Here is a 17,522-nt window from a genome sequence, read left to right on the forward strand (position 1 = left end):
GTATCCCATTATGTCTTCTTTCAATATCGTTTTTTTAAACAAACTCTTGAATTTGCAATTTGTATAATAAATTAATCACCATATTTAAATAAATAAAAAATCTACACTAGACGTACCTTTCACCCTTACGCAGAAGTTCAAATCCTTCATTGATTTTATGAAAGGGCAATTTGTGAGATATCAATCCGTCCAATATAAACTTCTTTGCCATCGCATCCCTGACTAGCACTGGAACACAATCCTTGCTCTTCCAGCCTGTAAAATCCACACAATGTGTATCACAAAAATGTCAATACAATCTCCAAATGACTCATAATAATCAAATTGTTTGTAGAAGTATGATTCCCAAATAGAGTTAATTTATTACAAAAATAATATCAAAAAAGTTTGCCTTTTTAGTATTACACTGAAGACTCTATCCCAGGTGCATGACGATGCCTCTTAATTATGCAGGGGGATCGCCATTAAAACACTATTTTTGGCGATCCCCACTCTACCGGCCGGGAATCCGTTTATACTCAGGAGTATACATGTGCCTGTTGTGAGCAATATATGTAGGAAAATGTTACAAACATTGGGATCATTTCCATTGTTTTTTCAATATCAGAAAAACAGGATTGTCCATCTTTTATTACTTTTTATCAAAAGTATCACAATATTTCCAAGTCAAACACAGGTGAGGTTGATACTTCTAATAAAATTTGATCTCCAATTCCCCATAACAGCAATGTTAACAAGTTACAACGGATAATGGCTGTGGATCATAGAGAACCGAAATGAGTTAATGGAAGTTAATGGAGTGTTAATCTGAATGTCATATATATATATATATATATATATATATATATATATATATATATTATATATATATATATATATATATATATATATATATATATATATATATATATATATATATATATATATGTGTGTGTGTGTACTGTATATAGGCATAATGGTTATACTAGGCATGTTTGCTGATTTTTTTTAAAAAAATATTAATATTTTAAACATATTTTTTAATAAAAAAATTCAGTCATTGAGAAAACCGTGCTTTCTAATTCTGATAATGGATATGTAGTTACCAGCAAAAATCCCTTTTTAAAAAAGCTGAAATTAATGACTGTACAATAATTATGAATATATATTTAATTAAAGTGTCATAAAACATTTTGGGTTATGTGAATATTCTAAAAGGGTCCAATGAGATAAAACAGTGTGTGGAAAAAAAGCTTATAGCTATTTTAAGAAAATTTCCAAAAATCTGCAAAATAACTTACACTTTAGAGTTCTCAAGTGAAGCTTGCTCCACCTCCCTTATCAGTGTCTTACTCCAAACCCTGATATATCATGTAACAGTGCGCATGTGAGGATAATTACCTATGCAAGTAAGGGGGGGGGTGATACTGCTATTGTTTGTTGCCAAGAGGCTAGCTTGTTTCTATGGGGATAATGTCACATGCTTTGTGAAAGCTTCAGCATTATACTGTGCCCTGCTTTAGTCGGGTGTAATGTGACTGTGCCCCCTACCGTGCATGTGCACAAGTGCATTCTGCCATAGTTATGGCCTGTATAGCACCTTCCATATATGGAAATATCTAGGGGGGAGCTTGCTGCAAACAAAACTATGTCTGAATTAAGGGGGTTAATGAGGGTAAAAAAGAAACCATTTTGCAGGTTGGTTGCTTATATACTGTATTTAGAGACTTGTTAGTTCATACTGTTTTATGTCCCTTTAATCTAGATTCCTAGAACATATATTTGTATATATGTATTGCACATGCGCATTATTTATAGCTTTCACTCGTGTGCAAACACTACCAGAGATAAACTTTAAATGCACAAGGGTGAGCGCTCTTATTACAAGTTAAAAGTAAAATGTTTAACTTGGGGACTTTGGACAGTGTGACCACCTTAGCTTGTTCTTCCCATAGACTTCAATGGAGTGTGCAAACTAGAAGATAACACTTATCGCTCAAGTGCTAACCTGACGCTAACCAAAAGGTAGTTATGAATATTTTACATGATATATGTAAATGTTCCCTAATTCTGATGTATTTTTCTAAAAAATAATATATATATATATATATATATATATATATATATATATATATATATATATATATATATATATATATATAGAAAACAAGAGAATGCACTCTCAGGACTTTTTGCAAAAGAAACCAATTTAATGGAACGTTTTCGGGGTTCACAACCCCTTCATCAGCATGTGAACCCCGAAAACGTTCCATTAAATTGGTTTCTTTTGCAAAAAGTCCTGAGAGTGCATTCTCTTGTTTTCTATTTTACAATATATCATTGCACCCAGGCGTGTTGACCATTGGTGGGCTGAACTGGAAATCGTTTACTATATATATATATATATATATATATATATATATATATATATATATATATATACATACATACATACAAACAAAAAGGTATTAGCGCTCATCCATTTTCAAAAGCACAACATATTTTTTAACTCCTGCAAAAAATTGCCTGCAAACAACATCAAGAAACAACTATTCTTTTTAAATAAAATTGGGATCTTAGTCACACAATATAACCATATTTTGCTTAGTCAGTCACCACTTACAAGGTGCCCCAATATAGACTGGTCCTAACACTACAGTCCTTTGTCTCAGAGGGCTGAATCATATATATATATATATATATATATATATAACATTTCCCTTTTGTGAAGAATATTGTAATGTAAAAGATTTACAGTACATAGACAGTAAAACACATTATTAAATATTACAACTGAATAAAAATGATATTTCATGTTTTCAGGTATTTGAATGGAAAGCGATCCAAAGTAAATATACATATGTATATCCACTACAGTGAAATGCTTGTGCAATACCATCCCCTGCACATTTGCAGCCAATCGTTAGCAGGGGGTGTCAATCAACCTGATTATATCCAATCAGGCTTATTGCTGTCAGCTGCCTCAGAGGTGGCGGATGAGTTAAGGAGCAGTGGTCTTAAGACCGCTGCTTCTTAACTCCTATTTCTGGCAAGCCTAAAGGCTCGCGCGGAAACAGGTGAATACAGGCGTTAATAATTCAGCCCTTAAGTATTAATCTAATAACTAAGCCCCCTAACCTGAAACCCCCTAAGTTAACCTGAAATTACAATACACTAACATAAAATAAAAAAATACTAACTACAATAAAAAATAATAAACATAAAAAAAAAAATACTTTAAAAACCCTACTGAAAATATAAAAAAACCTACCCTTTATTTAAAATAAAATAAAAATGATTACATAAAAATAAAAAAAAATAAGCTTAAATTAAAATAAAAAAGGTAAGATTACAAAAAATAAAATAGGATGTAAGCAGCTCACATCCTATTGGCTGATTTGAATTTTTCAGCCAATAGGAATGCAAGGTACCCCAATATAAAACAGGTACCTCACATTCAATCTTTATTATGCAGCGGACGATCACATGAAGAGATCCACTACGCTCCCGCTCCCTGCCGCCTCAGCTCTGCGCCACCAGGATGAAGATTGAAGATGGTCCCACGTTGGATGAAGACCTTCCCCGCAGGACTTCAGGAATGGTGAGTAACTATTTCGGGGTTAGTGATGTCTTTTTGTGGGTGTTTTTTTTTAGTTTAGGGCTTTTTTATATTATTAAGGGCAATGCCCATACAAATACCCCTTTAGGAGCAATGGGTAGATTTGTTTTTTTTAAGTTAGGTCTTTTTTCTTTTGGGGCGTTTGGTGGGTGTTTTGTGTAAAAGAGCTGATTTCTTTAGGGCAATGCCCTACAAAAAGGCCCTTTTAAGGTCTATTGGTAGTTTATTGTTAGATTAGAGGGTTTGTTTTTATTTTGGGGTGTTTTTTTGTTTTTAATGGGTGATTAGATTAGGAATAACTTTTTCTATTTTGAATAATGTAGTTTGTTTTTTCTGTGATCTTAGATTTTTTTTGTTTTTGTAATCTTAGCTTTTTTTATTTTAATTTAATCTTTTTCTGTAATCTTTATTTTATATGTAATCTTAGTTTTTTTTTAAAAAAAATTGGGTGTTTTTTTTTTTTTTAGACTAGGGCTTTGGGCTTTGAAAAGAGCTAAATGCCCTTTTAAGGGCAATGCAAAAGAGCTAAATACCTTTTTAAGGGCAATGCCCATACAAATGCTCCTTTAGGGGCAATGGGTAGCTTAGTTTATTTTTTAGAGTTAGGTTTTTTATTTTGGGGGTTGGTTGGGTGGTGGGTTTTACTGTTGAGGTGACTTTGTATTTTTTTTACAGGTAAAAGAGCTGATTTCTTTAGGGCCCTTTTAAGGGCCCTATTTATTGTAGGCTAGGGGTTGTTATTTTTGGGGGGCTTTTTTATTTTTATAGGGCTATTAGATGAGGTGTAATTGTTTTTATTTTTGATAATTTTGTTTATTTTTTGTAATCTTAGTGTTTTTTTCTTTTTCGTGATTTTAGTGTTAATTATTTTTGGTAAACTTAGATTTTTTAAATTTTCATAGGATTTGTTTTTTTTTTTAGTTTTATTTAGATTTTTTTTCCTAGTGTTAGTTTTTTTTTTTAAATTTGTAATTTAGATATTTTAATTGGTAGGTTTTTTTAATTTTATTAGATTAGTTATTGTTAGGTTCATTTATAGTTTAATATTTATATTTATTTCACAGGTAAGTTTATTTATTTAAATAGAGTTATATTGTAATTTTAATTTAAAGTTAGGGAGTGTTAGGTTTAGGGGTTAATAGTTTAATTTAGTGTTTTACGATGTGGGGGGCTGGCAATTTATGGGTTAATAGGTTTATTTAGTGACGGAGATGGGGTAGGCCGGAGTTTTAGGGGTTAATAACTTTATTTAATGGCGGCGATGTCGGGGAGCTGTGGAATAGGGGTTAATAACTTTATTATAGTGGCGGCGATGTTGGGGTGTGGGGGAATAGGGGTTAATAACTTTATTATAGTGGTGGCGATATCGAGGAGCGGCAGAATAGGGGTAAATAACTTTTATTAGTGGTGGAGATGTCGGGAGAGGCAGATTAGGGGTGTTTAGACTCAAGGTTTATGTTAGGGTGTTTAAACGTAACTTTTTTTCCCCATAGGGTTGCATTACAGAGATTTTTTATTCCGCACTTTAGGTGTTAGTTTTTTTTCTAGCACTCTCTCCCCCTTTGATGTTATGGGGGAAAGTGTGCACAAGCATGTTAAAGCAGCCCTTGGTATGGAACTTAACACCACCATATTGCACGCACAAGGAGGCTTTTCAGTAACTCGTAATGGCAGCGCTATGGAGGGTGAAATAACGCAAATTTTGTTGCGTTCGTTTCGCACCCTGTTTAGCACAAAACTCGTAATCTAGGTGTTTATTAGTTATTGCTATGGGGTATAGTGTATTAGGGGTGGATATTGCAAATGCGTTAGGTTAAGGCTTCTAGGGAGTTACGGTACTTATATACTCAGCGCTAGGCTTGCTGCGCCTGCCTATGTGTGGCGAGGTGAAAATGGAGTAAAATTTCTCCATTCTTGGCATGTAAGTCCTTGCGCTGCATATGTAATACCAACTTGCGACGCCGGTTCTATGTTAGTTTATGGAATTAAAAACTGTGGACAACAGTTGAAATATACGTGCATGGGGGACTTGCGGGCGGCGGCCATGATAGGTCGCAAGATTGAATGCTCCTCCTGCTTTAAAGGCTTATCTTTATTATATCATCTATTTATGCTGATATCCAAGCTGGTGGCATATAAAATATGAATCGGATGAAACTGCTATTCCATTTCATACCTAGATTTTCAAGCTTCCTGCAAGCCTAATCTTCCGGAGCTTACTGAGAGACTGTGGCCTCTACTAAACCCCCCATCTGAGCACCTGCGGGCCTCAGTTGTAGCACAGTGCCAATAGTGGGCTGCTAATACCTAACTCAGATTCCTCCTATTACTATTTGCTCAATCCCCCTGTGGAGATGGTGGAGCCCCAGCGACTATCACTTGCATCAGGAGACAGAGATGTATGTATGGGGGCTGACTATGGGGTCCAGAAAAAGGCAGGAGGGCCTATGCAGTTTACCTCTAGTGGCAATGGAGGGGAGAGAGTGCAGGTGACCTGTTCTGGGGTTTCCCGCAAGATAGCTCCTAAGGTAGAGAATGAAGCTTGCAGAGGCATAGCCATATTAACCACCACATCAGGAAATACAAGGAATATTCCACACCAACGGCCTCCTGTACTACTTACCTCTCCATCGATCCATTTAAGTCCCTTCAGTGTACAATGCTCGCACGTGGATTGGAATGACCAGCTAGAGGGCTGCAGCACCCACATAATGTCCTTATTGGCAAAGATACTACTACTCAATGTTCCCATAGAGCCAAATAACAAGGATCTGACTGCTGAGCCACTTAATCCGTTGCCCCCTTCTTACGTGAACACATTCCTATCTAAAAATGTGTCTCGTGCTGGAGATCCTTTGTACTGTGGAAACCTAGGAACAATCTTACCAACTGAGGTACTCTTCCCCTACATTTTAGTTCTATGGGACCCGGGGGAAGTTCCCCCTCTGCACCATCATCCACAAGCTACCCTTGGGTAAGAAAACCGGAGGCTAATTGATAACAGCAGATAATCCTGTACCTAATAATGCTTAATATCATCACAAGTTTTTGGACTGTTTATAAACTTTTAGTGTTGATTACACCAGTTTGCTTACAGTCTTCCTTATGCTCAGAATAAGAGACTGATATATCATATTCTCTATGTTTATAATATGTAGACATGTGTTTAAACAATAATACTTTTATATAGTACTATTATATAGTACGGAGGATTGTATGTCATTGCGGCTAGTTATATATGCTAAACTACCTCTTTAAAATAAGGATGCCGTATTGTAGTTACTCATCTGTTTAACCCTTACTGTGTTTTAACATTGTACTAGAAAGTTTATAGCCTAGTATTTTAAAATCTCCTTCCTCCATTTAGCTATGGTCTGAGTTCTTACACTTTGCCTATTACTAACAGAATCTATCTTAAAATATTGGATTTAGAGTTTATATTTTTAGAAAAATGTGTTGCAGCAAATGAATATGCTATGTGTTTTCTATCGGTAGGTATATGTAGCCTTCATACACCCTTACAGCTTCCTAGTCCAAACTAGTGGTAAAAGTAACTTAAATCTTTATACTGTGCCTCTAACCTACTATAAATAGAAGCAACATTGGTGCTCAAATCCTTCACTGCCCTACTTACAGTATATACATATGCCTGCCCTGCTGTTGGTGGCCGAAATAGCGGGTTTGGCTATAGTCTGTTTATGAAAGTGTCATGTTCTGTCTCAGGATGTTTTGTGAGAGCCTCATTGTCTGGAACAGTTGCTTTAAAGGAAGATTAGTAGAAGCCATATAGATTGAAAATATATCAGATTTATGAAAATAACAAAATACTTTGATTAAGCAAATACTTGCAGGGTATATTTAAAATGTGCTACTCAGGTATGTTAAGTCCACATAGGGCAGGAGTGGAAAAAAACAAACAAAGTATGCAGAGATGCAGATTCAAAAAGGAAAGTCTTTCTCCTGGTAATAACTGAAATGCAGGATTTGCACAAGGCAGGAAACAACTTGTAAACAGATAGTAGGTTTAAAGGTAAAGTCTTCCTGCTGGTAATAGCTGAAGTGCAGGATTTGCACAAGGCAGGGAACAAACTTGTAAACAGGTAACAGATTTAAAGGTAAAGTCTTTCTCCTGGTAATAGCTGAAGTGCACGAATTGCACAAGGCAGGAAACAAACTTGTAAACAGGTAACAGGTTTAAAGGTAAAGTCTTTCTCCTGGTAATAGCTGAAGTGCAGGATTTGCACAAGGCAGGGGGAAAAAAACTTGTAAACAGGTAACAGGTTTAAAGGTAAAGTCTTCCTGCTGGTAATAGCTGAAATGCAGGAATTGCACAAGGAAGGAAACAAACTTGTAAACAGGTTTAAAGGTAAAGTCTTTCTCCTGGTAATAGCTGAAGTGCAGGAATTGCACAAGGCAGGAAACAAACTTGTAAACAGGTAACAGGTTTAAAGGTAAAGTCTTTCTCCTGGTAATAGCTGAAGTGCAGGATTTGCACAAGGCAGGGAAAAAAACTTGTATACAGGTAACAAGTTTAAAAAGGAAAGTCTTTCTACTGGTAATACCTTGTAAACAGGTGCAAAGGTGAAGTCTTTCTCCAAATAAAATAAACAAACAAAGTAAGCAGAGATGCAGATTCAAAAAGGAAAGTCTTTCTCCTGGTAATAACTGAAATGTAAGATTTGCACAAGGCAGAAAACAACTTGTAAACAGGTAGCAGGTTTAAAGGTAAAGTCTTTCTCCTGGTAATTGCTGAGTGCAGGATTTTGCATAAAGCAGGAAACAAACTTGAAGATTGGTAACAGGTTTAAAGGTAAAGGCTTTCTCCTGGTAATACCTTGTAAACAGGTGCAAAGGTGAAGTCTTTCTTCTGGCAATAGCTGAGTGCAGGAATTTGCATAAAGCAGGAAACAAACTTGAAGATTGGTAACAGGTTTAAAGGTAAAGGCTTTCTCCTGGTAATACCTTGTAAACAGGTGCAAAGGTGAAGTCTTTCTTCTGGCAATAGCTGAGTGCAGGAATTTGCATAAAGCAGGAAACAAACTTGAAGATTGGTAACAGGTTTAAAGGTAAAGCTTTTCTCCTGGTAATACCTTGTAAACAGGTGCAAAGGTGAAGTATTTCTTCTGGCAATAGCTGAGTGCAGGAATTTGCATAAAGCAGGAAACAAACTTGAAGATTGGTAACAGGTTTAAAGGTAAAGGCTTTCTCCTGGTAATACCTTGCAAAGCAGGTGCAAAGGAAATCTTTCTCCAAAGAAATACAGGAAACAGGTTCTGACTTGACAAAACAGATCCAATGTGAAGACAACATGCAGTCTAACAGCCATCCTTAAATAGGGAGGTTTTGCACAGGATTGGTTCTGAGTAATTCCAGAATTGAGAACACCTGTGTGTTGCACAGTTGTAATTACAAGTAAGGCAAATAGTTATTTATCAGATCTTTTTAAGTTCCATGCAATTGCTAGAACTGGCTATGGTTCAACATGCAAACAAACAGGAATAGTAACCACAGAGCCACAGGTTCAAATCCCTACACAGCCCTTTCGAGCGGAATGCCTCCCAGACCTTTTCTTTTTCTTTTTAGTCTGGAGGCTTGGTTCATGAAAGATGTCCCCTCGAAAGAGCGCACTCCAGCTGCTCAAAGCATGTTCAAACATCTGAAGGTGGGATTTACAAACAAGTCTTCCATTTGAAGCCCTAATACAATCAGATGGAATTGTTTCTTCCCTTGGAACAGCTGCCTGAGATTGGGGACCCATAGAAGATTCCACTGTAGGCATAACAAGAGTTGAAAAACAAAGATAGTTTTGATTTAGAGGTTCTTGATTATGCCCAGCAGCTTGCAATGGACTGGCTGATAGTCAGAGTACCTCCGGGTAGGATATGACCTCTCCTTCAGAGTCAAGGAATTCATTATCTGTGTCATATATTTCCAAATCAACCATATCAACCAATTCTTCCTCAGTCCACGAGTAGCTGGGTGAAGGTGATGCAAGGAGGTGTGGATCTTTGGAATTGGCAGAGTCTGATTCAGCTGGAAGGTTTGTCACTTTTATGTCTGATGAGTGACTTTTGTTAGATGGATTTCCAACCAGGGCAGAAACAAGGTAATTTCCAGGAGGTATTTTTGCAGAGTTCCCGAAAGTGGTAGATGCAGAGGCAATGGCATGGGTAGTGGATGTAGTTGAAGTTGTACTGCCAACAACCATCTGTTTAAAATCAGGTACCATTTCTTGAAGTGTGTTAGAAATGGTTGTTTGTAGAATAGATGTATTCTCTGTAGCTGGGTCCTCTCCAGGGGTATCTTTCCGTTTGCTAGTGGAAGTATCATTTGTTCCCTTAGCATCAGAGTCCATTTTAGACTTGGCTGTATCTCGACTTGATCTTCTAGGGTGTCTTACTGGACACACTGTGATCCGGTGACCAGTTCCCCCACAATAAAAACAGAGGTTAAGTTGTCTTCGCCGAGTCTTTTCCTCTTCTGTCAAGGGTTCTTTAAAACCTTTCCTTGTTTGGGAGGTAACTTGAGACAAGGTTTCGGTTGGGAGACATAACGTTTCCACCAGCTCCATAAAGTTAATCAGTATGTCCTTAATAAATGTTAACACTGATTCCAATACAGCAATAATCCCAGAGGGCTCTCTTTTTTGGTCTTCACATTCTGTCATGTTCTGTCTCATGATGTTTTGTGAGAGCCTCATTGTCTGGAACAGTTGCTTTAAAGGAAGATTAGTAGAAGCCATATAGATTGAAAATATATCAGATTTATTAAAATAACAAAATACTTTGATTAAGCAAATACTTGCAGGGTATATTTAAATGTGCCTCTAAGGTATGTTAAGTCCACATACGGCAGGAGTGGAAATAAACAAACAAAGTATGCAGAGATGCAGATTCAAAAAGGAAAGTCTTTCTCCTGGTAATACCTTGTAAACAGGTGCAAAGGTGAAGTCTTTCTCCAAATAAGTACAGAAATACAGGAAACAGGTTCTGACTTGACAAAACAGATCCAATGTGAAGACAACATGCAGTCTAACAGCCATCCTTAAATAGGAAGGTTTTGCACAGGATTGGTTCTGAGTAATTCCAGAATTGAGAACACCTGTGTGTTGCACAGGTGTAATTACAAGTAAGGCAAATAGTTATTTATCAGATCTTTTAAGTTCCATGCTATTGCTAGAACAACATGTAAGCAAACAGGAATAGTAACCACAGAGCCACAGGTTCAAATCCCTGCACAGCCCTTTCGAGTAGAATGCCTCCCAGACCTTTTCTTTTTCATTTTTAGTCTGGAGGCTTGGTTCATGACAGAGAGTGAAGTGTGCTAACATTTGAGCATCTCTGACGATAACATGGTTATACTACTTTTTCTGATAAGTTCAAGTTGACTATCAGCTAGGTAGATTGAAACTAGAGACATATTCCCTTGGACACTGTTATGTATTATCTCAAAACATTCATGACAATCAAATACACAGAATCCTTAACCACTGACCATACATAGCATATCTAACTGTAAATGTTCCTGTATCACGTACAAAATATGTTCATACTGGTACGTTACGTAGCTAACTCTCAGCATCCACATTACCTTTATTTTCCTATAATAGCTATTTGGGGGTTACTACTTAAAAAATATGAATGAAAGAAATTATGTTTTATTTGTATTCCATATATATAGCAACATTTTTCAAATCATTATTCAAAAATGGAGCAACCTGTATATTTTCCCATAGCCCTTCCTCCCCTGATCTACCAGTTAATATAGCTCCACAGACTGGGTAACCTGAAAGGGCCACATCCTCTAATTAGGGGGTTATTTTATCTCTAACATGCAACGGAGGAAATCCATATATTTAACTAAAAATACATTAAAGAGGTTCATCATCTAGGACCCATGAGAGGTCTATTATTACTAAAGATTACCTGCTATAACTGTACTATCTCACATCATTGCGAGGTCCAAGAGTGGCCTCAGGAGTTATTCTGCTGGTATTCTGTTAAACAGGCAAACAGTGTATATACTAAATTTATTATTTGCCATTTAAAGGGACAGTAAAGTCAAAACTAAACTTTCATGATTCAGATAGGGCATGCAATTTTAATCAACTTTCCAATTTACTTTAATCATCAAATTTGCTTTGTTCCCTTGGTAATATTTTTGAAAAGCTAAACCTAGCTAGGCTCAAACTGATTTCTAAACCATTGAAAACTGCCTCTTAGCTCAGAGCATTGTGAAAGTTTTTCACAGTTAGATAGTGTTAGTTCACGTGTGTCATATAGATAACGTGCTCACTCCCGTGAAGTTATTTAGGAGTCTTCACTGATTGACTACACTGCATGTCTGACAAAAGCACTTAGATAAGGGGGTAGTCTGTAAAGGCTTAGATACAAGGTAATCACAGAGGTAAAAAGTATATTATTATCACTGTGTTGGTTATGCAAGAACGGGGAATGGGTAATAAAGGGATTATCTATCTTTTTAAATAAGAAAAATTTTGGTGTAGACTGTCACTTTAAGTATGTAATCTACATCTATCCTGACTCGTATTAGCTATATGCTTTGAATGTATTTTGATGTGTATTATCTGTATTTAATTCACTGGCACTTATTATCTGTATGCCCTGAATTGAACCTTAATAAAAATTATTTAAAAAAATATATATATATACGTGCGTAACTTGTATGTGGCACAGTATATGCGATCGCTAGATCCGACTAAAAAAAGGTGATGCTAGCTTTCGCGGCCGCCGCCGCATATGTGATCTGGCCCAAGGACTTCATTTGTACTAACCCGACACGCAAATTTAGTTTGCTCTTGTGCAGTTGCATTTACTTTCAACTTGTAATATTAGCGGCAGTTAGCACAGACAATAATTTTTCAATATCACACACGCTAATGTTAGCATACCACTTATAATCTAGCCCAGTATCTTTTATGGGATGGTGCTTTCTCAGGGTACAGCCTCTTCTAAGCCATATTTTCTTTTACAGAGGATAAAATCTGAAGTATATAAGTCTTAGCGTTACAACATTAAATCATGATTCCACCAGTGCCTCCAAAAGTAAAAGTATTTGCTGCATGGAAATAAAAGGCATTTTCAAAATGTAGTCCTTTTTTGGTTTTAATAAAAATGCATGCTCTTGTACTTAATAAAGCAACATTTAGGTAAGGTTTGCAGAAGTGTGTCCTTCTACACCAATATAAAGTCAATATAACTGTACAAACTGAGATAGCAGTAAGTTCCTATCAGCCAGTGAACATCAGCAGCAATTATCTACTAGCCAATGAATTTAACTTTACAGTATCCCTTTAACTCAAGTTCTCTTAAGAGTCTTAAGTTCAACTTATATATCCCACCATGTTTCAATCTCTAGTCCTATTGCCTTGAAAAATATATCTCTTGCACCAGTTGCCAACTCCTTAGATGTCAGTAATGTTACTGTTGGATCTAGTATTTTTGCCATTACAGAAGTCTAGCCTAGCATCCCTGTTATTGCTGGCAAGTTTGTGGGGTTTTTTTTAAATTTACTTAAGTTCACTTCTATTTTAGCATAGATTCTAAGCTGCTCCAGCTTCCTAGCATATTATCATCAGAAATATTAGTCTGCACTAAGTGATCAGTTACCAGTCAGCCCTATGAGATCTGTTTGCAGTTTTTTCCTCTTACACGAGTCTTAAGAGTGCTGAAGATTGCATCCTATTATTTAGCCCTGTTTTCCCCGGATAAACAATAGGTTTTCATGTCGAAGCACATGTCCTGTTGAACTGGAGCTTATATTCCAGATCCTTGTCAATAGCATGTGCCCATCTCATCTCTACCTTCTGCCACACTCACATCTATTATTGGACCATTGCATCTTCTTGACTGGATGTTCTCTTTTGCAGGGCGAAATTTCTCATTTTGCTTTTGTTTCACTAGGATACTTTCTTCGATCAGGTGCAACATCAATATAAGTTGTTGTCTCAGGATTCAGCAACAGAAGGCAGTATGCCTTATTTATTTTCATTATTTATTTAATTTATTTATTTATTTGATCGTGCTCATGTGAAGTCATGATATGGCATTATGTAACACGCATAATAAGAATCATAATAAAAATCAGGTGCCCTGCATCTAGTAATGTCTATAGAGTGCTAATGATGGCTCAGAGCCGTCATTAGCACTCAACTACTTTTTTCCAATCTGGGGGCCCCCACCAGCTCCTACCCCGGGCCTGCATAGTGACAGGCATCATCGGGGCTTCCCGTTATGTGCGGTGACGTCACGCGCAATGACGTGATGACGTCACCGCGCAACTTTATTTAAAATTGTCCATACAAAGTATAGGGAAAGGGGGCATGCTGCTTAGAAACCTGTATCTCAGGGATCTAAGCAGCTACAGACCCCCGAGACCTACCATTGGAAAGGTAATCGCCTAACCTTTCCAATGGTATAAGTCTTGGGGATCTGGGAGGAAAAATAAAAAAGTAAAAAAAAAAGTTGCTGTCAGCCCTTACTCACACTGTTTATCCTACACCTTGCATGGACCAATATGTTGACGTGTTCTGCTTTACACTTCTGGTGAAATGTCATTTAATTATTTATCTCTCCGTAGTAATTCTCATGGTTTTGTAATGGGAAGATAACTAGCTCAACAATTCAGCTGGTGGGGAAAGGGGTGAAGTAGAAGAGAGAAGAACAATTATTTGTGTATTATTACTCATATATTTTTTTGTCTCACTCCTTTGGAAACTATTATATTTATTTTTTTCTTAGTCATTTGTTCTCTACTATACTATTTGTTTAATGTGAACTATTTTGTATAACTTGATACTGTGTCATATTATACATTTTATTATCTATGTAAAATTGTGTAAATGGTACATGAATATTGTGATACATTTAGTGCCAGATTATGACTGGTGCGCAAACGTATGCATGTGAGCGATAACATAATTTATGCTTACCTGATAAATTTATTTCTCTTGTAGTGTATCCAGTCCACGGATCATCCATTACTTATGGAATATATTCTCCTTCCCAACAGGAAGCTGCAAGAGTCCACCCACAGCAAAGCTGCTATATAGCTCCTCCCCTAACTGCCATATTCAGTCATTCGACCGAAAACATGCAGAGAAAGGAAAAACCATAGGGTGCAGTGGTGACTGTAGTTCAAATGAAAAAATTACCTGCCTTAAAGTGACAGGGCGGGCCGTGGACTGGATACACTACAAGAGAAATAAATTTATCAGGTAAGCATAAATTATGTTTTCTCTTGTTAAGTGTATCCAGTCCACGGATCATCCATTACTTATGGAATACCAATACCAAAGCTAAAGTACACGGATGATGGGAGGGACAAGGCAGGTACTTAAACGGAAGTTACCACTGCCTGTAAAAAACCCTTTCTCCCAAAAATAGCCTCCGAAGAAGCAAGGTATCAAATTTGTTAAATTTGAAAAGTATGAAGCGCAGACCAAGACTCCGTCTTGTAAATCTGTTCAACAGAAGCCACATTTAAAAAAGGCCCAAGTGAAAACCACAGCTCTAGTAGAATGAGCTGTAATCCCTTCAGGAGGCTGCTGTCCAGCAGTCTCATAAGCTAAATGAATTATGCTTTTTAACCAAAAAGACAGAGAGGCTGCTGAAGTCTTTTGACCTCTCCTCTGTCCAGAATAGACAACAAACAAGGTGAACGTTTGATGAAAACTGTAGTAGCTTGTAAGTAAAACTTTAAAGCACAAACCACGTCCAATATTGTGTAATAGACGTTCCTTCTTTGAGGAAGGATTAGGATACAAGCATGGAACAACTATCTCTTGAGTGATGTACTTGTTAGATACCACCTTAGGAAAAAACCCAGGTTGGTACGCAGGACTACCTTATCCGTACGAAGGACCAGATAAGGAGAATCACATTGTAACACAGATAACTTGGAGACTCTACGAGTCGAGGAATTAGCTACCCAAAAGGAACTTTCCAAGATAAAGATTGATATCTATGGAACAAAAAAGGTTCAAACGGAACTTCTTGAAGAACCTTAAGAATCAGGTTTAAGCTCCATGGCGGAGCAACAGTTTTAAACACAGGCTTGGATCTAACCAAAGCCTGACCAAATGCCTGAACGTCTAGAATACCTGCCAGACGCTTGTGCAAAAAAATAGACAGAGTAAAAATCTGTCCCCTTTTAAGGAATTAGCTGACAACCCTTTTCTCAAAAACATCTTGGAGAAAAGATAATATCCTGGGAATCCAGACTTTACTCCATGAGTAACCCTTGGATTCATAACAATCAGATATTTACACCATATCTTTGTTCAATTTTCCTAGAGACAGGCTTTCATGTCTGTATTAAGGTATCAATGACTGACTCGGAGAAGCCATGCTTTGATAACATCAAGCGTTCAGTCTCCAGGCAGTCCATCTCAGATTGATTCTATTTAGATGGTTGAAAGGACCCTGAGGTAGAGGGACCTGTCTCTGAAGCAGAGACCGTGATGGAAAGGATGACATGTCCACCAGATCTGCATACCAGGTCCTGCGTGGCTACGCAGGCGCTGTCAAAAACACCAAAGCCCTCTCCTGCTTGGTCTTGACCTCCGGAGGAAATCCCACTCCCCCGGAAGAAAAGTCTGACGACTTAGAAAATCCACCTCCCAGTTCTCAACACCTGGGATATGGATAGCTGATAGACAAGAGTGAGTCTCTGTCCAGTAAATTATTGTAAGACTTCTAACATCGCTAGGGAACTTCTGTTCCCCCTTGATGGCTGATGTAAGCCACAGTCGTGTATATTGTCCGACTGAGTATGATGTACCTCAGAGTTGCTAACTGAGGCCAAGTCTGAAGAGCATGGAATATCACTCCCAGTTCCAGAATATTTATTAGAAGGAGGGTCTCCTCCTAAGTCCACTATCCCTGAGCCTTCAGGGAGTTCCAGACTGCATCCCAACCTAAAAGGCTGGCATCTATTGTAACAATTGTCCCATCTGACCTGCGGAAGGTCATACCCTTGGACAGATGGACCCGACATAGTCACCAGAGAAGAGAATCTCTGGTCTCTTGGTCCAGGTTTAACAGGGGGACAAATCTGTGTAATCCCCGTTCCTCTGACTGAGCATGCATAGTTGCAGCGGTCTGAAATGTAGACGTGCAAACGGTACTATGTCCCTTGCCGCTACCATTAAGCCGATTTCATTCATGTACTGAGCCACCGAAGGGCGCGGATGGGATGAAAAAAACACGGCAGAAATTTAGAAACTTTGACAACCTGGAATCCGTCAGGTAAATTTTCATTTCTACAGAATCTATCAGAGTCCCTAGGAGGGAAACCCTTGAGATTGGGGATAGAGAACTCTTTCCTTGTTCACTTTCCACCCATGTGATCTCAGAAATGCCAGTACTACGTCCGTATGAGACTGGGCAATTTGGATGTTTGACGCCTGTATCAGGATGTCGTCTAAATAAGGGGCCACTTCTATGCCCCGCGGTCTAAGGACCGCCAAAGCGACCCCAGAACCTCCATAAAGATTCTTGGGGCTGTAGATATCCCAAAGGAAAGAGCTACAAACTGGTAATGCCTGTCTAGAAAGGCAAACCTGAAAAACGATGGTGATCTTTATGCATCACAATGTGAGGATAAGCATCCTTCAAATCCATTGTAGTCCTCTATTGACTCTCCTGGATCATAGTTAAGATGGTACGAATAGTTTCCATCTTAAATGACGGAATTCTGAGGAATTTGTTTAAGATCTTTAGATCCAAATAGGTCTGAAGGTTCCCTCTCCTTGGGAACCACAAACAGATTTGAGTAAAAACTCTGTCCCTGTTCCTCTCTTGGAACTGGATGGATCTCGTACACAATGTAAGAATGCCTCCTTCTTTATCTGGTTTGCAGATAATTGTGAAAGGCGAAATCTCCCCTTTTTTGGGGGGGGGGG

The 17,522-nt window shown here is 37.7% G+C and overlaps 1 protein-coding gene across 2 annotated transcripts in view; it reads right to left on the bottom strand.

Moving 5' to 3' along the window:
- Positions 1-17,522, bottom strand: part of LOC128649913 (alcohol dehydrogenase 1) — a 275,327-nt gene that overhangs the window by 12,821 nt on the left and 244,984 nt on the right. For both annotated transcript variants that reach the window (XM_053703464.1, XM_053703463.1), the window contains exon 8: positions 117-255. In XM_053703464.1, the coding sequence (XP_053559439.1) occupies positions 117-255 (139 nt within the window). The remainder of the gene's footprint in view (positions 1-116; positions 256-17,522) is intronic.

The sequence above is a fragment of the Bombina bombina genome, chromosome 2 (genome assembly GCF_027579735.1).
Source record: "Bombina bombina isolate aBomBom1 chromosome 2, aBomBom1.pri, whole genome shotgun sequence".
In the NCBI taxonomy this organism is placed as follows: domain Eukaryota; kingdom Metazoa; phylum Chordata; class Amphibia; order Anura; family Bombinatoridae; genus Bombina; species Bombina bombina.